Here is a 26,090-nt window from a genome sequence, read left to right as displayed (position 1 = left end):
GCAACCACAACTGCCGGTATTTTTCCGTAAAAAATACGGAATTTGTATTTTCTCTTTTCTTTTCTGATATTAAATGTTTTGTGGGTCACCACTATGCTGAAGAGTGGAGTCTGTGTTTAACTCAAGGTCAGGTAATGACATGCCGATGTCATGCTGCATGTTGCTTTGTTTAAAAGTGACTTTGATGTTTTAATAAAGAATTACAAAGAAGAAAATTAAGTAAATGTAATGTTTTCACTTTTGTGCATTTGGACCAAGTTTCAATTTTATATAAAGAAATTCTGTTAATGTAAAAGACTCAAATGTATTAAGTTCATACACAGCTTGAAGTTTGTGCCCTGAAGTTTTAAACTGCAAAGCTATTTACGTTCTTTTCCTGTTTTTTTTTACGGAATTTTACTGGCAACCACAGCTGCCGGTATTTTTCCGTAAAGTTTACGGAATATTTTTTTACAGTGTATAATTGTCTTTCTGTCAGGATTATCACTCATATTTTCAGTGAAAGAGTAGCTGGACTTATCACTGTATTTAAAATCTTCAAAACCAGTGAATTTGTCATTAAGTTGCTCACTAAGTTTTGAGAAAACATCTTATCAAAATAACACATGTTTAGGTTATTTGAAGTTGAGCAATTGTTTGTCTATTTATCAGTGGTGTCTATCTTTAAAAACATCTTCAAACCATCTTTAAATTAAATACATATTTTCAAGATTATTTGCAAGTCAGAACAATGTATACATTTGACTTTTAAAATACTTCTAATTGAGTTTTACTGCAGTAAATTTTACATTAGTGCCCGTAATGCACCAACATTAATTATAACATTTTTAATAACTTTGTCACACAAATTAAATTCTTATGAAAATCGACCATGGCTATTTATCTAAGTGAAAACCAATATATTGGTATTGATATTCAAATTGATATTCAATTTTACATATGAAATAATCTCTCCATGTCACATTTACACTTCATAGATATTTACTTTAAAACATGATTTCTTTATGATAAAACGATTGGACTCAATTCCAAACGCCAAATGTTGCGTTATTTATTATGTCAAATCATGATAAACAAACACAGTACATGTTTACAAAACATGAAAATCTCTTTTAACGGAATAAGTGTGTGGCTCTTCCTCTGTCCACCATAACGTTCGTAGATTTACTCTGAACTACTCGCGCATCATGTCTGGAAGAGGTAAAGGCGGAAAGGGACTCGGAAAAGGGGAGGCGCGAAGCGTCATTGCAAAGTTTTGCGCGATAACATCCAGGGCTGCCATCCGTCGTCTTGCTCGACGCGGCGGAGTGAAACTCAACTCAACTCACCTTTATTTATATAGCGCTTTTTACAATTTTCATTGTTACAAAGCAGCTGTACATGAGACACATTGAAAACAAGTATGAATTCTAAAGCAGCCCCCCCGGCCAGGCAGATAGTGCAAAATAATATGAAAACGGTGGTTGAGGAACCCAAAACTCCCATCGAGAAAAAAAAACTCAGGGGAACGCAGGCCCAACCAGGGATTCCAGTTCCCCTCTGGCAAAATCTCCTGCCTCTGCACAAGCTCAACAGTGCTTGCACAACAAGGCTTAATAAAAAATATAAAAATTAAGGATTTAAGATTATCATTAACAATCTAATAGCATTTGAAATGTTGTAGGAAAAACAATCTCTGGTCTCATATACGAGGAGACTCGCGGTGTGTTGAAAGTGTTTCTGGAGAATGTTATCCGTCACGCCGTTACCTACAACGAGCACGCCAAGAGAAAGACCCGTCACCGCCATGGATGTCGTGTACGCGCTGAAACGACAGGGACGCACTCTGTACGGCTTCGGAGGTTAAACGCGTTTATTCTGAAGTAAAACATTGAACACAACGGCTCTTTTAAGAGCCAACCACTGTCTCACTCGAGGAGTTGAATTTCAGAATTTATATTATATCAATCGAATCGCTAATAATCAAACATGTATAATACCGGCGGTGGCGTTTCGGTGACTCATACTTTACAACTGTTGTGCTGCACAACTTCTCTCGCTCCAAAAATAAACATCAGCATTATGGCATAACTAAATAAACGTCAGCACGTGCAATGCATTGTGAAAAACGTATAAAAGGATGTAATGCTTTCTGAACGTAATATTTGAGGGGCTGTGATGACACGATCGTTTAATTATTTCATAACGTAGAGTTAAATCAGAAATAAACGTTTTTTTAAATTAAATTAAAAAAAGAGCGGGAAAGTGCCAACAAAGGAAACTGAATCGCTTGTGGGACTGTCACTTTCAAACACAAGACTGTGGGCGGGAAACGCTTTCATTGGCTCACTATCCGACCCGTCAAACTATGAGCTGACCAATAGAAACATTTTAACGGTTTGGCTGACGAAGACACGCAATCAGAGCACTGCGACCAGTTACATAAACATTTGCATGCGAGAGTGAATAAATACCCCTGCGCAGTTAATATATGGCACTGTTCGTCTTTACTTCAACCGAGTATAATCATGCCTGAACCAGCCAAACCCGCGCCCAAGAAGGGCTCTAAGAAGGCCGTCACCAAGACCGCCGTTAAGGGAGGAAAGAAGCGCAGAAAGTCCAGGAAGGAGAGTTACGCCATCTACGTGTACAAAGTGCTCAAGCAGGTCCACCCCGACACCGGCAATCTCTTCCAAGGCGATGGGCATCATGAACTCTTTCGTCAACGACATCTTCGAGCGCATCGCCGGTGAGTCGTCTCGTCTCGCGCACTACAACAAGCGCTCCACCATCACGTCGAGAGAGATCCAGACCGCCGTGCGTCTGCTGCTGCCCGGTGAACTCGCCAAACACGCCGTGTCCGAGGGCACCAAAGCCGTCACCAAGTACACCAGCTCCAAGTAAAGCGCCGCTTTCATCCGCCGCACACAAAGGCTCTTTTAAGAGCCACTCACTTATTCCTTTAAAAGAGATTTTCATGTTTGTAAACATTTACTGTGTTTGTTTATTATGACTTAAATTATGACGCGATATACGGCGTTTAAAATAGCAACAAATCGTTTTATCATAAAGAAATTGTTTTAAAGTAAATATAAATGTAAAGGTCTGACTTTAGTTATTGTTGCACTATTATCGCAGCAGGTGGCGGTATTGTACCGGATATAAACTATCAGAGTTCGGTCTTCAGCTGCTTTAAGGCTGAAATACACTACAAGACTTTTGCTAAGTTTTCAGTCTGGACTTGTTACAGAAAGTCTGTGTCAGTCTGCAGATTTGATCAGTTTGTGTGTTTTTATCTGAAACTTTTATAAAGACTGAAAGTGTTTGATGTCTAGTTGAGATTCTTGTAGTGTTTTTCAGACATAGAGGCGTTTTATCATCACACACATTCATGTCATCTATAGTATTTATCTATAGTCACCCCTATACTAAACACAGTCGTGTGCAGAACTAACTCTTATTCTATAGATCTATGAAGTGTAAATGTGACATAGTGAGATGATTTCATATGAAAAATTGAATGTCAAATATGTTTATATTTGTCGGTTTTCCCTTGGATAAAATAGCAATGGTTGATTTTCATAAGGATTTAATTTGTGTGACAAAGTTATTAAAAATGTTTTCATTAATGTTGGTGCATTACTAATGTAAAACTTACTGCAGTAAAACACAATTAGAAGTCTTTTAAAAGGCAAATAATAAAATGTATTTAATTTAAAGATGGTTTGAAGATGTCTTTAAAGATAGATACCACTGATAAATAGACGAATAATTGTTCAACTTCAAATAAACTAAACATGTGTTATTTTGATAAGATGTTTTCTCAAAACTTGATGAGCAACATAATGAAAACTTCACTGGTTTTGCAGATATTAAATACAGTGATAAATCCAGCTACTCTTTCACTGAAAATATGAACGATAACAATCCTGACAGAAAGACAATTATATATATTATATATGCAGTTTAGTTATGTTGTTTTTAATTTACGTTGGTGAGAGTTGAGATTCCGGCAAACACAAAGCGTTCCTGTAACATTAGTATAGTGACTAATACAACTTTTCCAGAACACTTTTTATAACGTGTCTCTGACTGCACATGTGTGAGAGTTGGTAATCCTGATATAACCACACAGTGAATCAAACACAATTTTTCCCATTTTCCTGTAAACAATGTTATACACTCCACTATTACCAAAGTGATTCACTAAACCCCTGATAATAGACTTCAGACACCAGGAAACTTCAGTCTTTATATGAGTTTTCAATAGAGGGAAGTAAGGCTGCACGATATATCGTATTAGCATCGATATCGCGATGTACGCATGCGCAATAGTCACATCGCACGAGGTGCGATGCAGGGAAAGTTTTATATTTGCCTGATATAAAGTAATGAATTCTGATTTATGTGTGCTTTTTTTTTACAAAGCACATGTTGCTTCACGTTTTTGACACGCATCCTCTGCATGCGTGCGCATGGCGAAATGAGCGAGGAACGGGAGAAAAGCACGGAAATGGACGACTTGTTCGCAAAAAGAATCGCATCGTCAATTATTTGGAAATATTTAGGATGATGTTGACCAAAAACAAACAGGTACTTTGTCGGGAGTGCCGTGCAGTAGTTGCCACAACACGCGGAAACACAACTAATTTGTTTGATCATTTAAGTCCGCACCACAGAGCTCTGTATGACGAGTGCAAAGCCAGATCTGATTGCCGTCCAAAGCCGTTATTTGCCGTTATTTTGTCCCTCATGTTAATTCCCTAATGTGATAATTATGTGTCCTCTGTAGTGTAGCGCTCTGTTTTAACCAGGAATACATGCATATGTGACGGAACGAACCACACCTGCTCCAGGCGGGCTTCAAACCGGGTCAGTTCTGCACGGGAGTCGGGCGCTCTAGTGAGGAGGCTAAAGACCGCAGTCTCTAGCGTCTGTCGCTAGAGAGTCCTTGAGGCAGAGGAGTGAGGTTTACATACTTGCTCAGCACTTCACTGGCTTGACTCTGTTACACATATAGCATCCCCCATAACTAGATCGCTTCTAGACGCCAGACTGCACTTCTTCATTCACAAATGAGCTCCCTTATTTTAGGGTAAGAAGCAACATTTATTATTAAACAGCAATAAATAAAAAGTCATTTTCAGGGTTTCACATCGTTTACTTCCCATGAACATGACCACAACATCACCCCAATTATTCTTGAATCAATTATTTATTTTTGGAGAAATTCAAGACATCTGATGAACAGTTCTGTATTTCTACACATCGCAATATATATCGCAGAAAAAAAAACATCGCAATGTACGTTTTTTCCAATATCGTGCAGCCCTAGAGGGAAGATGTTGTTGTATCTTGTACTCGAAAGCGTTTAGGTTTATAACTTTATTGAACAAACTGAAAATATGGCAAAATAATAAAGATTTGTGCAAGATCTTCAGCTGACACTGTGTATATATATCAATCTCTCTTAACAATGCATTGCACAACACACACACACCCCCACTGACCTCTGCTGGTCTTCTGATGTATAAAAATAACATTACACAACAAATGAATGAATTATGTGGTGACAAAAGATGATGCATGTTTTCGAGAGACAACATTGTTGTATTTCTGTTAAACCAGAAGCAATAATATTTGACAAATGGAGAAGTGATGCCTCTTCATAGACCAAAACGTATTTAATTGTATTATGTTCAGTTTTCTTGTGCTCATTTATGAGAAATATACGTCAAACCAAAAGGTATTCAGACACCTTCAACATTTTTCATACGATCACAGTTTACTCGCTATAGTTTAGAAAACAGTAATAAAATATGTCAAGACCTCAGAGTTAAACTGTGTCAGAACTAAACCATGTTGATAATGTCAGGTGACTTTGACAGAAAGGTTTGTGTTAGGTTAGACTCATGTCTCTCACAGGAGTGAGTGGTTGTGCTTCTGTGTTTCACTCCTCTAGCTTTGAGGAGGTAGATGAGATGTGGTGAGAATGGATTCAGGGGATGTAGACCAGTCACACACATCTTGTGTTCCGCCTATGAGGAGCTTGTGGAGGCAGTCGCTCAGTTAAATGTTTACATTAGTTTAATGTTGGCCTTGACTGATCCTTCATGACTTCGCTGCTAGATTTGTTATTTGCACTTTAAGAGGTGTGTGGAGGACTTATGGCCACTTTACTCTCATTGGCTAGTGAGTTTTTGATTGACATCTCCCTCTTGCTGGTTGGCAAGGTGTATGAATCAGCTAGTCAGGTTGGTGAGTGCCTACATGTCACATCACTGCTACAGGTGTAACAGGCTAATTTATGGGAGCAGAAGCGGAACGGTTGGATTCAGATGTCGTAAAAAAATCTTGAAACTTCCCACAGATGTCTTGCTGTGGATGAACCGGTCAGGCTGACAGGTCATGTAGTCGCTCTATGGCAGCGTTGGTTGTCAATGAGAGGCATCTATGGCTTAACCTCTCTGATATTAAGACATCTGACAGTTTTGACACACCGTCGTTGACAGATTTCATAGCTCATGTAAGGAGGTCACAGCACTCTAACAATATCTTTCTAGTCGTGATCTTTCATCTGGAGCTGTGACCCCAACCAGCAGAAAGCTCCTCATACGGTGCAGTGCAAACAGTGAGTGTCACTTTCAGAACAGCCTCTTCCTCTACATGTTCTAGTTACTAACATTCATGTCTCTGATCATTTCTTTATCCACTTCACTGTAACTCACCCTGTAATCTCAACATCCTTCATTCACTCTCCCCACCTGCTTTTATCCATGGTGTGTTCATCCCTCCCTACCCACCATAACACTTTACTGATCTATTCATGATGATTGAATGAATGAATGAATGGTTGAATGAATTAATGAATGAATGAATGATTGAATGAATGATTGAATGAATGAATGAATGAATGAATGAATGAGGTATTCATATAGTGCATTATTGTGTTGGCTTGACAGAGATCTTTGATCTAATCTTCTTCTTATTATTTTTATTATTAAGCTTTCAAGAAACATCCACCAAACTTTCCACAAACCTTCAAACTGGTCTGAGTTGAGTTGCTATATCTTTTTAAACTGATCCAGGTTCTGGTTTTGGAAAACCGGACTCTCAAAACCACCAAATTTCCCATAGACTTAACATTGGGAAAAAAATTTACGGCTAATAACTCAAAGTAATGATGTTATAGAAACTTGTGAGTTACCACGTTTGAAGACTCTGGCAGGTTCTATGAGAACATATATCACAATGGGGTGTCAGAGCCCCCCAAAATCCCACCTATGCTTATAATGGAAGAGGAAATATGCCCATATATGGCGTTATAACTGTCCCGTGTTGAATATCTTTGCAGAACAACCACTTAGAGACAAGGGGGTGGGCTCATTTTACTCAAGCAACCAATCAGTATCCCAGAAACTTTATTAAGTTACGAAGCCACGCCCATAGCAACCATTTATAGCAACCTAGCAACTGCTCCCATAGACTCCCATTATAAAATGTCCAGATGCATATCTTTGCAGCACAGTGTCGTAGAGACAAGGGGGGGGGCTCATTTGACTAAGGCAACCAATCAGTATCCCTGAAACTTCATTAAGCTACGAAGCCACGCCCATAGCAACAAAATATGTTAAATTAGCAACCATTTAACAAGACCTATAACTCAACATCAGAACATCGTAGAGACATAGGGGATTGGTTCGTTTTACTTAGGGCTTGACGCATCATCAATTGGCTTATGCTAAGCCACGCCCATAGCAACCAAATAGGTTACCCTAGCAACCATTTAGAAATGCCTATATCTCTGCATCAGAACATCATAGAGACACATGGGTTGGTTCGTTTCACTCATGGCTTGGAGTATCATACTAGCAACATGCTAATTATGCTAGCGAACATTCTAATCATGCTTACAACATACTAAGCCCCGGTTTTTACACACGGGGGTCACATTATTTTTATCATTATTTTAGAAAAAGTTGAACAATAAAACCTCTCAAACTATCTTTGTCAAGCCAACATAAAGTTTGTACTCGAACTTTACAATCTAGTTTAATTTATATTATTTTACGTACTGTATTGCTAATTAAAGTATATAAAAAAGCTAATAAAAGTCGCCTGTTTTAAATTTGGATTTTTTTTATATTCTATTACATTTGTATGTGTTGTTATAGTTTACACTATTTAAGAACACTGAGTATTTTAGTATCCATTAGTTTTGTGTGTTAATCTGTTGTATTTAAGGTTTACAGGCAAAATTGGATTTAAGGGCAACACCAACCAAACACTTTAAAAACACTTGGAATGCACCATTGAAAAGACTTACATTTAAAAAATCTCATTTTGGAAGTATTCATATATATATAAACGTATTATTCATGTTACTCATGTTAAGAACTGGATGTGCTTATTTTTCTTTGTTACTCTGAGTTATAATGCTGTATGTTATTAAATTATATATTAAATATACTAATAAAGCTTATGATAACAGTCAATGAATACAACATCTGAGTGACACAGTCGGTGTAGGGATTTTTATTGTCCACCAGATGACGAAGTAGAGCACTGTGACAAAAGCTTCGAAGCACCGATGTTACTGAGAACCATAATGTACAAATAAACAAGTTTTAAGAATCAAGTGCCTAACTTAAGAAAACACTGATCAACATTTTCTGAAAAGCAAAGATCTGTTCCTTTAAAAAAAAGCTTTTGTATACATATATGACAGATAAAGTGAAAGTGGTGTCTGTGATAAGTGAAGATGTTAATGGTGTTTTATTTCATTCTCTGGTGAGATCTTGACAGATTTCATGAGTTCATCTGTTATTTACACTTGATGTTCATCTAAAGTTGTGTGACTGTGAGTCAGTTGTAGTTGTTGTGTTTTGTTTATCTTTTCTTCAGTGATTCTGTTTGTTATCAGTAAATGTCATCAAGGATCTTCACTTTATTATTCACTCTCATTAATCTTTACTGTGTAACGTAACTCAAAAGCAAGATGACTGTTTCACATAAATCTACTGTAATGTTAACAATAAATACAATATTTAGTAAAATCTTTTGAAAGATTTTACTAAGATTTTTACTAAGATTTTACCTGTCAATTATTTAACAGTGTGGGTGAAGAACAATCGAATGTTGAACAAGTGTCAACCAAATGTGGGATACATACTTGTATCTACATTATAATGTGTGTTTGTAAATATTTATGTTTTATTAATGTGTGTTCTGAGCCTGTTTAAATTATTACTGTAACACACTGAGTTTAAAACAGTGCAATACCGGCCTCTGTCATAAGGGGGCGCTTAGGTGTTGTCATGGTGACGTGTGTGTGTTTACCTAAGACGCTGTCAGCCGCATCTGAAGAAATACACAAAGTGTTTATTGTGTTTATTTCTCATGAAATTTCAGGTTTTATTATAATAGTAAATATGTTTTTACAAACATTCATGTTATACCGAGTAAATTAATGTTTTTTTTTATGTGTTTGGTATTAAATAATTTAACTTACTTACTGTGGAGAAATATTGATATTTGTATTGTGTTGATTGTGAATCTTAAATGTTGACTGTTAATAGAAACATCTGTAAGTTAACTTATGTATTTCTGTAAAATCTCTTCAGGTAAAAGGGCTCAAACTTGTATATATTGTGTTCAAGTTAATAAGAAAAGTGTATATTTGATACAATGGATGTTTTAGTCACATGAGTTGGGGTTGTATTTCAGCTCATATTGATGTTAAATTGATGAATATGTTAATAGTTTATTTTTTATACAGAAAACAGATTGTCTGACTAAAGAAACATTTTAATGTGTTGCTGCACAAGGAAGAGATTTATGAACAATGTAATGTCGAGTTTTAAATACAAACTTTATTTTTCATATAAACATGTAGATTATATATGTACTGAGAATCACTATTCTTGTTATTTTAAGAATATGTTAAGAATGAAACAGATGAACTGAAGAGAACTGATCATATGACTGAACTGTTTAAATATGTTAATAAACAGACGCTGTCAGTTGATGTTGTTGATGTTTCTTCAGTGATTGTGTTTGTTATCAGCAGGTGTTCATCATTAATGATCAATCATCACTTGTAATGTGAACTCAATTGATTATTTAACTGCATGAATAAATGAACATTTCACACCAGAAAGACTCTGCTTCAGTGTAAGTTTAACACTAATAGGTATGGACTCATTTTTACACCAGAGACTTTACTGTGCAGTGATCGTCCAGTGATGGGGATTGTTCTGAGCCCACTTTACAGGCTTCTGTTTATGTCCAGTTTACATAACCGCTTTATTAATGAGTAAAACATCAGTAAAATCAAACACACACAATAACTATATAAAGGACTATAATCAACAATAATTATTTCTGTTTCAATCTTCAGTAATGAATGCGTGTTTTCTATATTTTTAACATCCTAAATCATTTAGATCCTGCATGTATTGCAGTCATATATTTCAGTGTTTGTTGAATTCTAACAAAAGCAAACCTTTATAAAGTCTGAGATCATGATAATAATTAATAATTGAATAAAAAATATCCGGGTTATTTCAAAACACATTATTTTCATACTTTTCTAAAATTTACAAACATTAGTTTTGTGTTGCTTAAACTAAATATGAAGTAGTTTTATCTCCAGTTCATTTTCTCCAGTTCAAAAATAAAACATCTCTATACGGAATTTAGGAGAAAAGTTGTCAGAATTTTACAGAAATAAACAAAGATTATTATTTACCAAAACACATTCTTATCAGAATTATTATTTTTTAATTCAAAATAAAGCTTTTGGGGAAATGTTTAAAATTCACAAGCACCACATCAGAAGGAATTTCCTGTGAAAATTAAATCATCTTAAAGCTTCTGTTAATGTCAAAATTGTTAAAAAAAAAACTAAGATTACATTATTTAAATAAATGTTAATGGAAAACGTTGTGGATTAAATAACACATGAAATGATTTGAATGAAACATTAAGACCACCACGATCATGCAGAAGACCACAAACTATGTTCAAGCTTTAGGTGTTTATTTGGGATATATTTGTCTCCTCACATAAGTATAATTGTGTTACGAATATTATATTTTTATCTAATAAAGGACCCCATTAAAAACATTCACTAATATAATTCTGTTATTCAATTATTCAGTTATTAAGTTTGCAGATGTTTTTTCCAAATTATGAAGTAAACAAAAGACCCTTTTAGTGTAAACGTCACACTTACGTCACAGCATTAGCTGGAGGAAAAACCAAAGGAAAACTGGAGGCGGCAAATACAAACCAGCACAGAGTCGACTACACAAAATATACAAATATCTTATTGTGTTGTTGAGAGACAGAAGCGATTGATGAGACTCAGAAAAACATCATTCAACAATATGTTTAACATGTTTTATTATTTATTTATGTGTTGGCACAGTTCACTTAAACACAAATATTTTCACAGATCATTTTGTCTATTCAGTGTTTATAAAGAAGCTTTAATTTATATTCATGTTCTCAAACAACCACATGATTCAAAACAGTTTTTAAAATGTTGAATTACCCTTCACACATGGTTACTACTATATATTGTGAATACTACTACTGTATGTTGTAAAAGTTTTGATCTAAAAGCATTACATGTTCAGCTGCTACAGTCTACACACCTCACCAAACACAAACACACAAGATAAAACACACAGAATATAAACATTTAACTCACATTGTCACATGTCATTGTGTTAATCTGTAATCATTAGATTGTAGTTTAATAGATTGTCACGCTACTATCACTATAATATCATTAATAACACACATCTTCAAAGCTGAATTATAAGATCAATCAAGAATAACTAAATATATTTGACTGGATAACAAAATAATGAGACTAACTGAAGTTATTATAAACGTTTACATGTAATTGCAAATCCTATGAAGCATGTATTTCAAAGTTTCTCTCAAGTGATGAAAATGACGTCTTTAAACACAACGACTGTGGTGTGATCGGTCAGAAGTCTGAACACACTTTTTGTTCCTCTTCATCTTCATCTTCATCTTCATGTTTTGGTGTGAAAACATTTCCATCAGGCTGCACTCTCCAGGTCACTGTTGTGTCATTGTGTACGCCCAAATCTGTCAGTTTCTGCTGAATCTACACAACACAAACAATCATGACACACACTCTTAAGCCCATTGCACATAGAGTCCAAAATTTCCGCACGTTAAAAAAATCAATATGACCTCACGTTGTGTCAATCACATTTACACACTGCCTCTGATATTTTTGTCCGTCATAAAATAAATCAGACCGGGTCGCTTTTCTGCGTTTTTCACATCCGTCAATCATTTTGAGTGTCCTTTTATAACAATTCAGAGACACCAGACAAACGAGAGCCAGATACTAACAAACAGATCTCATCTCACATTTATGGACATAATAGCAAACATTCTGTAAATACTACAGGAGTCAATGTGGGATGAGATCTGTTTGATTACTGACATTCTTCTAAATATCCTCATATGTGTTTAGCAGAACAAATACATTTAAACAGGTTTGGAACAATCAAGTTTTGTGGCATTTAAAGAAATCGTCTGGTACACTTACATCTAGCGGTTGATCTACCTCAGCTTTCTACAAGCGTTCATGAATCTAACAGAGATGAACAATCAAATGAAAGAAGGCGAGAGTTGCTTTCGACAGAAGTCCAGCTGAAGACCCACAGTTACTCATTTAACACAATCCAGACCAGCAGTCTCAGGACAGAAGGTGTTTTCTGACAAAGTCAAATGTATTGACAGGATGAAGGAGAGCAGAGTGAGTTCTGACCAGTGTTTGTATATGTTATGAAAAATGAATGTATATATTTGACATCAAAAGTCTATACTTTGAGTGTTTTTTACAAAATGAACAGATATTGATTATGTAGATATTATAAACACTAAGTAAATATTATATCTAATAAAATAGAAAGCACTATGCAAATAACAACTACATTAAAATGTATCTTATGTATTTTGTAGCGATTTCAGATATTGTACATAACACTCAACAAGATCTATATGACAATAAGAACATAGTCTACAAAAACTGTTGGTAGCATGATCTGGACTAAACCATATCTGGGTCGCCTTCATTTCCGGTCTGAGACTGGTGGTCTGGATCGTGTGTCCTGAAACGTGTGGTGCTGCAGGATATATCTCCCCAGCTCAAGGTCAGTTTAACTGTGAAAGAGCGCAATGTAAGTAGACAAATGTTTTGTTATAGAAATGTCACGGGTAGTTCAAGAGTCGCTTCTTAAAATGTGTGCAAAACGCCGGCTGTTTCGCTTTCTTCCTCTTTCCACATCACTCGAGCACACTGCCTGCGAATGTTAAATGTCGAAGGTAAAATCCAGTCTTGTAAACTAAAAAACACCGAAAAGCATTTAAACATTTCAGGTCATGTCAGTGTGACAAGACAAAAACATGATTTAGCGTGAAGAAGTGAAGGTCTGGACATGTGTCTTACTTAAGTGTGTAAAGGTTGTGGTTAAAACAGCCATTTCACCTGGACAGACATCACTTAAATGAATATTCTCGCTCTGTAATTCTGTTTAAATGTTACCTGTTTTAAATAATAAAAAAAAAGTATCTGCAACTTTTGTAATTTGATGTCTATTTTATTTGTCAAAAAGTTAAAGGGATAGTTCACTCAAAACTGGACATTCTTTTATCACTCATTTACTTTCATGTCATTTCTAACCCAAATGTTCTTTCATGAAACATAGATTGTATAATATTTGTTGAACATGAGTTTACTTTTTTACTGATGCTGATAATAATGAAAGGACACACATGGTTATCTGTTAGCTATTATTATCTAATTTAAACTGTAAAAGTCTTAAAATGCACATATATAGATCAATGAAGTCAGTGTACCGCCCTGATGTCTCTTCATGTGCCTGTAGGCCAGGATTGATTGTAGAATCTTTTCTGTGTTATCACTCATTTCTGATATGAAACTTCACAATTTGCATAAAACCAGGTTGGAAACCAGACTACATTATAACACATAAAGCTGTGCCGCTTTAAAAATTGGGCATGAATGAACAGTAAACCCACTTCTCCAGACACCACTACACCACTGATGGTGTTATTTAACTGTATATGTCATGGATGTAAATGTAAAGCTTAAACATATTTTCCTTCTTGTTGGTAGTTTGAATTGAAAAGAACCAGTAAAGTCAGTGAAGTCACAAGACTGCTTTCTGGAGTTCTCTTTGTTTGTATCTGTAAACTCTTTTCTTAAGTAACGCACTGGTGACAACACAATAATCACAGTGACACACTAATACTGAGGTCACACTAGACTTGAGCACGTCTAATTCCTTCAGACGATGTGAAAATGTGTCAGTTATTCATCCGTTTTACATTTCAGTACAGAGAGGTCACGCTGTGATGTTTTGATCTTCTATTGGTCTCATGCACTCACGTGACATGAATTCACAGGTCAGAGTTCACCAAACTTGAACTTTGAAACACAGCAAAATGTTAAATATCTTCTAACAAATTTGCATGCGTATGGAAGTCAATGAAATGAAGAGTCAAGTGTGATTGTGTCTTAATGCAGTAACAAACATGTTTGAGTGAGTCTGAAAAACTATCTGTGTGTCAGCTCATTGTGTTGTGTAGGACTCACTTTCAACACAAATAGTTGAATACTCACCGACTGTAAGATGGTCTCCATCACTGCAGGATCATTGACATTCTGACCAGATTTCAGCTCAAATCTCACAATCTGTTTCTTGGTCTCTGGAAGATTAAAAGCTGTATTTATTTTCAACTCATATAAAGTGTGAAGAAAACAACATCACAACAGTTACACAAATCTACAGTCAATCTTTCTAACGCAACAGCTGCATGTGTTCAACTCAAATGGAATCATTTGTCAACTTCTCATATTGTTTTCCTAGCAACTGTTCTTTATGATACACAAAGGAAAAGTGAATAAATAATAATCATTAATTCATCATATTGTCTCCCGAGTGTTTCTGCTGGAACTTCCACCAGCCAAAAAAAAACAGATTAAGAAAATCAGAGCTCATATATAAATGTTTATTATGAATATTTATTTAATTGCTCCTTCTTTACTTCTTCATCCTTCAACGTTTTAACCTAAAATACATTTCAGAAGAACAAATCAGATCAATACAGTAGAACACTAACAATATCTGCACATCTGACATTAAAACAGGATTTTCTTCTCTTGTGCTGCCTTGTTGTTCGAGGAGACTTTCTTATTACACTGAGATAGTTACAACAGACAAGTCTCAACACATTATTATTATTTATAAAACGGTCAGTTCTGGTCTTTGATTCTGATTGGCTGAGTCCAGTTCTAACCTGTTATAAAATACTTTTTTTTGTAGATTTATAATGGCTGACTGCACTTCATAGCCTAAATATATATTTTTTTGCTTTATTTTATGAAACTTTGCTACACATTTTATAAAAGCAATAAGCCGTGCAAAGCGATGGGTTACAGTGCATTTTAAAACTTATTTCTTTATTAAACCCTGATTGTTTAACATCAGATGATTATCAATGTGACTGTTTTTCATCAGTTTTGTCTCTGATGTTTATTACAAAATTGAAATCAACATTTTCAACAGTACATTTGTGGTCAAGCTATTTATTTTGACTATCAACAGCTATGTTTGTTTACGTCTCTTCTCTCATTCTGTGTATTTATGATGTTTGTGTTGTGAGTAGTTTATGATCACACATAAAAACTTACGTGTCTTGCAGATGAATGGAAAAGTATTTGAACACAGTTGATCATCTATAAGACCATCAGGACGTATAACACCACAAGGTTGGTTCAAGTTCCTCAAGTCAGGTTGTCCAGTCATCCAGTTAATGGAGGACACGTCCACAACATTTATATCATCTGACCACTTCCATGAGTCTCTGAACAGACCAATCCATGAAGGAATAATGCCTTCCATTGACATCTTCAACGTCAGTACTTGATTCTCAATGAGATTGTGAATGACGGCCAGATCTGTGTAATGTTGTCTGCAGTAACTCTGAGCTTCATGCCAGGTCACTCGGATATTAACAAAAACAAACCTGTCAGCTTCTGTTTCATTCTCTGAAGAAAGATGAGATTGAAAAACACCATTAGAGAACAACTTCAAAGAAATAAGATTTTCATGTGAGTTTAATTTACTTTTTTACGATTCATTTGCATCTCATAGTTTAGACAGACAGACAGACACAAAGAATCAGTTTATGAATCTCAACACTGGTGACGTTCAACAAACTATTCATATCAACAGATCAACACTCAACATCACTAAACAAGCTGGACAATTGAATTGATCGGTTTTGATTATTTGATAATTATCTTTAAGAACTCTGTTAGGTAGACCGGTTCTTATCTCACAGAGCATGCTGCTCAACTTCTGGTCCAGACCTTTGTAATCTCTCAGCCCATTCGCACCAATTGCATATAAATAACACGCGCTGTGCATTACCGTACAATACGGACGCCAAATTGCGATTTTGCGTGCATATGATACGCCAATTAGCGTGTTTGCATATTAAACAGCAATTTGTCTCATTACCCTGTCCCCTAACCAAAACTCTAAACCTAATGTTAGCGTCCGTGCATATTATAACCTCTACCCTAACCCAAACCCTAAACCTAACCTTATTATTTTAATTATTTCAGTGTTTCCTCTTCATGTACGTTTTAAAATGGCTGCTCTCCACCCAGGTACAAGCAAACATTGGCGTGCAAAATCGCAATTTGGCATCCGTATTATACGGTAATGCAACAGCGTGTTATTTATACGCAATTAGGTGCGATCAGGTTAAATCTCTAGACTGGACTAGTGATGATTGATCATTAATGATGAACACCTGCTGATAATGAACACAATCACTGAAGAAAACATGAAAAATAACAAGTCACCATAATAGTGTTTATTGTTTCCTTTAGTTCCTTTTACTTGAGTAAAAGTACAAAAGTATTTGCCTTCAAATGTACTCAAGTATCCAAGTACTATTATTTTTATTAAATAAAATAATAAAATATATTTTATGTGCTTTTCTTTTAGCATGTCATAAGAAATACAGAGTAAATACAGAGTATATTATTTTCAGCATAGGCTTAGTTAGATCAGTCTTTGGAAGCTTTTGAAAATAACAATACCTGTTAATAAGGAGCAATCCACTCCACCAGTCAACTGTTTTAGCATCATACATTCACCAATGCAACATTTTCTTATAATATAATCATTGTGTTCCCAACTTGTAATAATTACTTTAATAAGCTCATTGTTTCCTTCTTTAAATTAATACATGATGTTAGCTATAAAAGCATGATTTGTATGATCTTAAAACTGTACATTTAGATAACTTAGAAAGTCACCTCTGATAACAGATCACTCAAAATATTTATGTAGACAAATTCAAGCTGCTTTGAAACTATATATATTGTGAAAAACGCTAATACAAGTAAATGTGAATTGAATCGGTGCAGCCTAGTCAAAATATAATTCATTTAAATTCCAACATAAATTCGATTGATTCCCATTTCACAATATCAGAGCACTCAGCTTGAAAAGTTTCAAATTCAGATATGAAATAAGCTAAAACAGATAAGTTTACTTTGCTGACGACGTGTACAAAGTTCATGGTAGCGTAACAGTCTATATTTTAACCAAAATGTGTTCTGCAAGCTACTGTTAGATTTATATCTCTTTATTTTAAATGAGTGAAATCAAAATGTCTTACCTCTATGTGTTTCCTTAGATTGGAAGGAGAATTATTGTATGAAAAGTTGTACAGGACCGAGGCAGGCAGAGAAGGCACTTAAAAATGAAAGACTCGTTCTTCTTTTCAACGATTTCAAAACAATCGCGTAAATGAGGCCTTGGGTTTTGTGGCAAGTTAGATTCTGCAGTTTCTTCCATGAATTCACTAAAGACAATAGCAGTCGAAATGTTATGTTGTGCAGACAGTTACACTGAATCTGATGTGTTTAATCGTATGTTCGCGCTAAGTAGATAACGTGACCAAGGCGACAACACGGACAAAACAAAACAAATTCAAAATAAAGCGCGTGATGTACTGTGATTGGTGTCTCGTTTTACCAGTTAAGTTTTTACTGACTTATAAATAAAAAGGAACGACTGATTTTGAAAATGTAGTAAAGTAAAAAGTAAGATATTTGACTTTGAAATGTAGTGGAGTTAAAGTAAAAGTCTCCCAAAATTGAAATACTTGAGTAAAGTACAGATACACAAAAAAAACTACTTAAGTACAGTAACGAATTACATTTACTTCGTTACTGTCCACCACTGCTTATTTATGGTATTTGATAGTTATGTCTTTCTTAAGCTGAATGTAGGGGCGTTTTATAATTTTCAGTGTTTATTTTGAGTTCTTGGCCTTGAGATACAGCTCCCCAGTGATATATTTTTTATAATGAAAGAACACTCTTAATAGATTAAAAAAGTCAACTGTCTGAATTAATTAGACATGAATAATCAGTGTATGAATCTCAACAATGGTGAAGGTTATCAAAAGAAAGCTAAATGCTGCAATCCAGAATTAGTTTAAGAATCTGCTCATGAGCAGACGGGGGGAACCGGAACTCGAGGGGGTGTGTGGTGCGCTGCTTTTGGAAAAAATGTCCAGGGTCAATTAATAGTCCTGTCCTCATAGACAACACACAGTAGCATCTACTAAATGCATATATAGCACCCACCATGGTGCGTGTTTGAGGTTTCATAAAAAAGTGAATATTGGCGGATTAAAACACAACTGACATCAGTTACATGCTTTAATGGTAAATCTGTTACATTTCGTGTGAATCCATAAGCATTTTGGCCATAAGCCATTAACTGCGCGTAAGCATCACATCATAAATAGACTTGGCGCCACAATGACCGCAGCACTGCTGCTTTCACGTGCAGTATGAATGTTCTAACAATATGTTTCCTTTTCTATGATTTGTGTTAGAGAATAAGCAGACGCTGATAACGCGCTGGTTACACGTGTAGTGAACAACAGACTATCCTCTCTTCTCCATTGCTCATCTGACATACCAGTGACTATGAGGTACAAGGAACTAGCCAATCAGAGAGCTTGTAATATCTCTCTCGCCTTAGTTAATTTACATTGTTCAACCTCGTTTTAGCAAAGCAAGGCCCCAAAGTGTCAGGGAAATGTTAAATAGAGAGGCTAAAAGGAAATGCTAAATCTCTAAGCTAATCGAATAGCAAATCGGAAAACCGAAAGGCAGCGGGGTACGACAGCGATTAAGTTTCACGTTAAAAAATAAAAAAAATCCATGATTTTGAGAATAAAGTGGAAATGTTACGAGAATAAAGTCGAAATGTGAGAAGAAAAGTCGAAATATTACGAGAATGTGACTTTATCATTTCGCCTTTAAATATTTTAATTAAAAAATGAAGTTAAAGACAAATCGATAAATGCCTATTTTTATTGTAGAATTAGTTTTTATACAATGAAATGCTTTATTACTTCACACACGACTCTTCTGGTCCTCCATAGTGTTCAGCCCAGAAAAAAGGGGCAAAATGTTCTTTACAACAGAAACGGTGGTGAGATTAAACACCTTTTTTTCTTATGAAGCAAGAGTTGAACTATGGCAGCTGAGAAGACAATTTTTGTGTTCAATTTGAAGAATTTTTGGAGTCTGCATGGTGAAATTAGTATAAATATGTGTTCAATACTGCAAAATACATGTCTTTGTTGCGTGTACCGAGCTGCAGTGGACCCATTTTGTGAGCTGTTTCTTTAATACTGTGTGGGTAATATACAGCCTGCTGGGTGGACGGACATTCTCCCAAAGAGAAAACGGCTCTCACACATGTTGCAAACTATTTCCAGGAAAAGTGTCGTTCAAAACCTTGCGCACCGGTTTGAACTTGAAGATGCCCCAGTTCTAGTTAGTTCTCAAATCTTATTGGCTGAGAGCCATGCGATATTCCACCAGTATCACCACTGGAAATACTTCACTAACTGGTGTAGGATCTTGGCCGGATCAAAGGTGACCATTTGTGGTCGTAAAATACCACAACCTCTCAATAGAACTCTCACCGGCGCCAGCAAGTCTGATCCAACTGCGCTCTCTTAAGCATCCTCCATTTGGTCAGGATTGATTCTAACACCCAACCTTAGACTTCAAAGAAATTCCAACAGGGAGGATGGGGTCGTTGTCACTAACAGGGACACCAGATGTGTTAACAGGAATGAGGGCAAATGGTCAGCCAAGTCTTAAAAGTCTCTCCACAAAAGAATAGTTTAAAACGGGTTTAAACCTAGATCTCTATATTCTATGTTTCTCCCCATGTTATTCGGCCTCGCCTATCACCTCAAAAGCATGTCTGTTTAGTTGTATTCTGCTTATATTTTCATTCTTGTACAAACTTCAGGTCAATTTACTTATAATCCTGGCATATTTTATATCTAAACGTTTCTCTCTTCATTCCTTGAAAGATTATGTATAGCACAGAAAGGTGTTGTATACAATACTCCTTTTATGTCATTCTAAGAGTTTTACAGTACCAAACTCCTAAGTGATCCTAAATGCAAATGAGCTAATAAGCGAACAAAGAAACTTGACTTCGCACCAAAATCAGCTCATCACATTGGACCGCTCACCTTGGAGGGGCATGAACCCCCCAGCTTAAAGCATCCGTACATGGAGCTATCGACGCTCATCTCGTGTCCTCGCGCTCCTGCCCGGCACGTCATCGAGACCTGTCTCTCCCTTTGGAGACAGTTCATCCGGCAGTTTACATCGGCTAACTTCGGCTAACTTCGTCCAACCTTCGTCAGCCAATCTGGCTCCAAGAAAGTAGACGGACTCACCCGCTTGCTTTGAAACCATCAGGACTTTGAGAACCTTTTCAACGCGCACAGAACTTGTCCCAGCACACTCAAGAAACCAATGCAAGTATCCAACTATATCCTAAATAGCTGCGTTTAAGCTGTAACCCCTTTTTACAAGGAGATTGTCCTCGATGGTTTATGCAGATGTGAATAGCTGTTTGTAATAATGCCACTCTTTACTCTTGGTCTATTTCTTACCTTCCTTTACTGCATTTATGTTTCATGTTTTGTTTGTTAGCATTTGTTATTTTGTTAGTCAGTTGGTTTGTTTTCCCTTGTAGTCAATAAACCCGCATTTGTTATCTACAATTGAACTGCTGCTGTGTCTCTTTATCACATGTTAACGTTAATTAAACTGCTTGATTTCGTTAAAATATCTGGATCGGTACTGTACTACAGTAAGAGAGTTATGTTTCCAAGGCCAGGAAAGTAATATTTCTTAGATTTGATATACGATCTGCGGATCACTCGCTGGACGAGTGAACTTAGTTTGTCACTATTATCAGGTCTGCCGAATCCGATAAAGTGTATAAAATAGGTATAATTAATCATCATTAATTATACGTCTTTTACTGTGATCAAACTCATAGTTTCCCCGAAATACACTACACTGGTTTTATCACTCCGCCACTAAACTAACTCTCAACTGCACCCCAATGAAGAAATTGGACAGCTACTAAACAACAAATACAGATGCAAATAATACTAAATAATAGTAAATAAACTTACAGGCAGACTATATCTTCCTTCAAAGCAAATATTGTTTGTGTGCTGAAGTGAAACTGATGCTGCAGGTCGAGCGAGATCTAAATCAACACTGTGCAGTGTGCATGTATGAAATAACAGAGTTCAATGCTGGAAGATGGGCACTAGGTTGCGGCATAACACCAGATAATGGACGTAACACACATTTATGAAAGAGAAACTGTTGACAGTGTCTCTTAGCAATTTATTCACAGTGCTCAAGGTTTAAAAATGACATCACAGGCTTGAGGGTCTCCATCAAGCGCTTTAGAGAACAGAAACTGTCATGTCAACTTGCAACACTAAACAAGCACACGAGTTGCCTTTTAAAAGTCTCTCTCTATCATTTCAACAACACTTTTCTAAAACAGCCCTCTGCATGGGTTATTAAACCACTTCAATTAAATCAAAACACAGTATTTCTGTGTGTCTTCCAGAAGTCCAAAAGATCACCCTTAATCTCTCTCCACTAGTCGTAGGACACATCAGGTTTAAGTCACTAATGCTCATTCTCTTCACTGCTGGAATGATCTTTCAAAGTCAGGCCCGTTAACCATCTCTCACAACATTCAAAAACAATTGAATTTTTATTTCTGTGAATATTTGACTTCATTGTTTAATAATTCTTGTCAGTTCAAATCTTTCAGAGCATCTGCAAAATGCATTCTGGTCAATGAGAGGATTGAATCATATTACGTAGTTGAATTAAATGCAATAACAATACATTAACTACTTAAAATTTTCATGTGATTGACATGTGTTGGTCTTATGTCATACCTTTGAAGCAAAAAAAGCGACGTTCAGTAGAGCAGACTGCATCATGCCATCCACTAGATGATATAATGACACATTCCTCTTTTCCATATTTGTTGTCTGGTTCACTTCCATACCATCTGGAGAATGCAATGTCTTCATTTTGATATGACCACCTCCAGCTTGAAATGTTATTGTAGAGTCCAATCCAGACGGCTGAAGTCAATGCTGGTTGAGCTGCTCTCTGTACATTCGTCCAGTCTTCAGTGTTTTGAACGGTGACCAGATCAAAGTGATGCTGTCTGCAGTAAACCTGTGCCTCATTCCAAGTCATCTTCTCCCGTATCAGAACATATTCACATGAGATACTCTGAATGAACAGATAGAGTACTGATAGAGTGAGAGAGAGAGAGAGAGAGAGAGAGAGGGAGAGGGAGAGGGAGAGAGAGGGAGGGAGAGACAGAGAGGATTAAACAACATTTATTGAATTTTCAATTATATCTTACACACATTCACAAAAATACTATAAAAAAAAAACACGTAAAACATTGATTAAATCTTCAAAACCAATTGACCTCACATAAGACACCTTTACAACACCAGATATCACAAAAAAACATTTCATATTTCACCAGTTTGTAGTTCGCAAATTCAATCTTAATTCTTCCACAAACTATTTTTCTAAACATCATTTCCACATCAGTAGACCCAAGTTGTATTCCTTCATTTTTTCTTGTTTTCCAGATTGCTAATTTTGCTGTACCCAACAAATAATTTAATAAGCATGTCATCCTTCTCATAGAATACTTATACTTGACACCTCCAATAAATATTTGATCTGAAAATTCTTCATCAAAATCCTTAAACAAATCTTTAAGAAAATTAAAAAGATCCAGTAATCTTCCACATTTTAAAAATAAATGCTCTAAGTCTTCTTGGCTTCCACAAAATCTACATTCTCCCCCACTGCTGGATTCAAGTGTGCCACATGTCTTTCTGTAGCTATCGCCCCGTGGATAAGCCTCCACTGTAGATCCGCAGTACGCTTCTCTATAGGAGGCTTATACAGGGCTCTCCACCTGTCCCTCACAAGGAAGTCTGGTCCCAACAAACTTGGCCACTTTGAAGCTTTTATTCTCTTGAGAAAAACTTGATGTGTGACTTTTACAGAAGAATAGTAAATCGCTTTCTTTGGCGTAGATTTAAACCAGTCCAGCTGTGGTGTATCAAAAGACAGAATGGAGTCCATATTTACATCCACCATTTCCTCAAGTATGGCTGGAGACACTCTGATTTTTGGAAATTATTCTTCTACATCTCTTAAGTCCATTGACCGACGTCTTTCAATGTGTTCTCTATGCCCACCTGGTAAAACATTCCAGATCTCCTCTGTCAGTTTCGAGACAAGACGATCAGATTTCTATCCTGTCACTTCTTTAAGAATTCCAACCGGCTTCCACCCATTATCGTCCAAGAGATGTCTGATTTTTACAATCCCATTGCGCTTCAAAACTGCAGATACGCTTACTGAAGACAACAGCCTTGTTTGGATCACTGGATTGAAAAATAATGGTTCTTCCAGAATCCAATGCCCTGTGTCGTCACTACTCCGATCCACTTTAAAGACTGTTTTCCAGGACTGAAACATTGACCTATAAAAGGGAGTAATCTCTGACAGACTCACCTTCCCCAACTCCATTATGAATAAATGTTTATCCAACCCGAGCCCACCTGCGTTCTTCAAAATTAAACTTGCAGTATGGGCCCACGTCAAGTCTTTATGATATAAAAGTCTTTGTGCTGCTTGTATCCTGTAAGAAATCAATCAACTTCTCACATCCACGAGCCCTTGACCTCCTTCATGGACAGGTAAATAGAGTGCAGCAGCATGGATCCAGTGCGCCCCACTCCCAAAAAAGTTCACAAATGTCCTTTGTATTTTACGAACCAACTCCAGTGGAGGCTCCATAACCGTCATTTTATGCCACAAAGTCGAGGCCGCCAAATTGTTAATGACCAAGACTCGCCCTCTGTACGACAATTGTGGTAATAGCCAGGTCCATTTAGACAATCGGGCTATCACTTTCTCCAGCAATCCCTCCCAGTTTCTATTCTGAAAATTTTCAATTCCTAAAAAAATACCTAATGTTTTTATCCCCTCTCTGCCCCATAGTAAACCACATGGTAGTTTTGGAAGTCCTACTTCTTCCCAATTGCCAATAATGAAATCCTCACTTTTCCCCCAATTCACTTTGGCTGAGGATGCTTTTTCATATTTTCCAATAATTTCTGTTAAAACTTTCACATCATTTTGATTTTTTATAAACACTGTCACATCATCAGCATATGCTGACAGGGATACTTTACAGGTACTCTTAGAATCTGGAAGTGAAATACCGATTAGCTCTTTCCTTAATCTGCACAAAAATGGTTCGATTACTAGACTATATAACTGTCCAGAAAGTGGACAGCCTTGTCTGATACCCCAGGACATCCTGATAGGTGCACTCAATCCACCTCCAGCTTTAACCATAACAAATGCATTAGAATACAACAACTTTATATAAGATATGAAATTATCCCCAAACCCGAATTCTTTCAACACATTGAAAAGATATCCATGATCAACTTGGTCAAAAGCTTTCTCTTGCTCAAGTGAAAGAATCCCCATATTAAGATTATTACTTTGACTAAAATCAATCACATCACGCACTAAAAATAAATTATCCATAATTGTTCTATCTGGTATACAATAAGACTGGTCTCTATGAACCGCTACATATAAATATATTTACCTTTGAGAATATTTTGTAATCTAAACATAGCAACGACACTGGTCTCCAGTTTTTCAATTGTCCCAAATCTCCTTTCTTAGGAATTAAAGATAGAACTGGTCTGCAACAACTTGTGGGTAATGTCTTATTTTCGATGCAATCGATCATCAGTTCATTTAAATCTTGTCCAAGCAAATCCCAGAAAGCCTGATAGAACTCCACAGGTATACCGTCCACTCCTGGAGATCTTCCAGGGGATAATTGTCTCATTGCATCAGAAAGCTCTTGCAAAGTTATTTTTTCATCCAGCGATTCTCTTTGTTCATCTCTCAACTGAGGTAGATCATAGAGCAAATCATCCACACTTGCAGCGTCACAACTCTGAGAATTATATAATTTAGAATAAAAGTATATTGTCATTTCTCTCATTTCAAGAGGGTCAGAAGTTATAGTTCCATTCGGACGTCTTAGATGACACAACTGTTTTTGTAAAAAACTTTTCTTTTCCAAATTAAAAAATAGGCACTAGGAGCATCCATATCTTTGATGGAACAAATTCTTGATCTTATTAATGCTCCTTTTACCTTTTCTTGTAAAAGAGACCCCAGTTCTCCTTTTTTCTTATTTAACCTTTCATTATCTACCGATCCCTTATTATGTAACATGTCTTTTTCCAGAGATACAATGTCTCTTTGTAAACTTTTCACTGTTATTTTCATCATTGCAGTTGTATGTGAAGTATAGTTTTGGCAAAAAATTCTAATGTTAGCTTTACCTACATCCCACCATTGACCAAGATGTTCAAAACTGTCTTTCTTAAGTTTCCACCTATCCCAGAAAACCTTAAACTTTTCACAAAAACTAATATCCTGTAATAGTTTAACATTAAAATGCCAAAAATAACAAGGTTCAACCACTTTCTTTAAATTTAAATCA

General features: G+C 36.1%; 1 protein-coding gene across 1 annotated transcript in view; it reads right to left on the bottom strand.

Annotated features, from left to right (window-relative positions):
* The window catches only part of LOC130420701 (uncharacterized), a 254,668-nt gene that overhangs the window by 30,678 nt on the left and 197,900 nt on the right, over positions 1 to 26,090 (bottom strand). The window contains exon 2 of the mRNA XM_056748192.1: positions 13,432 to 13,463. Within this exon, the coding sequence (XP_056604170.1) occupies positions 13,432 to 13,463 (32 nt within the window). The remainder of the gene's footprint in view (positions 1 to 13,431; positions 13,464 to 26,090) is intronic.

Source organism: Triplophysa dalaica, chromosome 5, assembly GCF_015846415.1.
Source record: "Triplophysa dalaica isolate WHDGS20190420 chromosome 5, ASM1584641v1, whole genome shotgun sequence".
NCBI classification, from domain to species: Eukaryota; Metazoa; Chordata; class Actinopteri; order Cypriniformes; family Nemacheilidae; genus Triplophysa; species Triplophysa dalaica.
The sequence above is the reverse complement of the archived record's forward strand: the minus strand, read 5'-3'. Positions and strand labels throughout refer to the sequence as shown.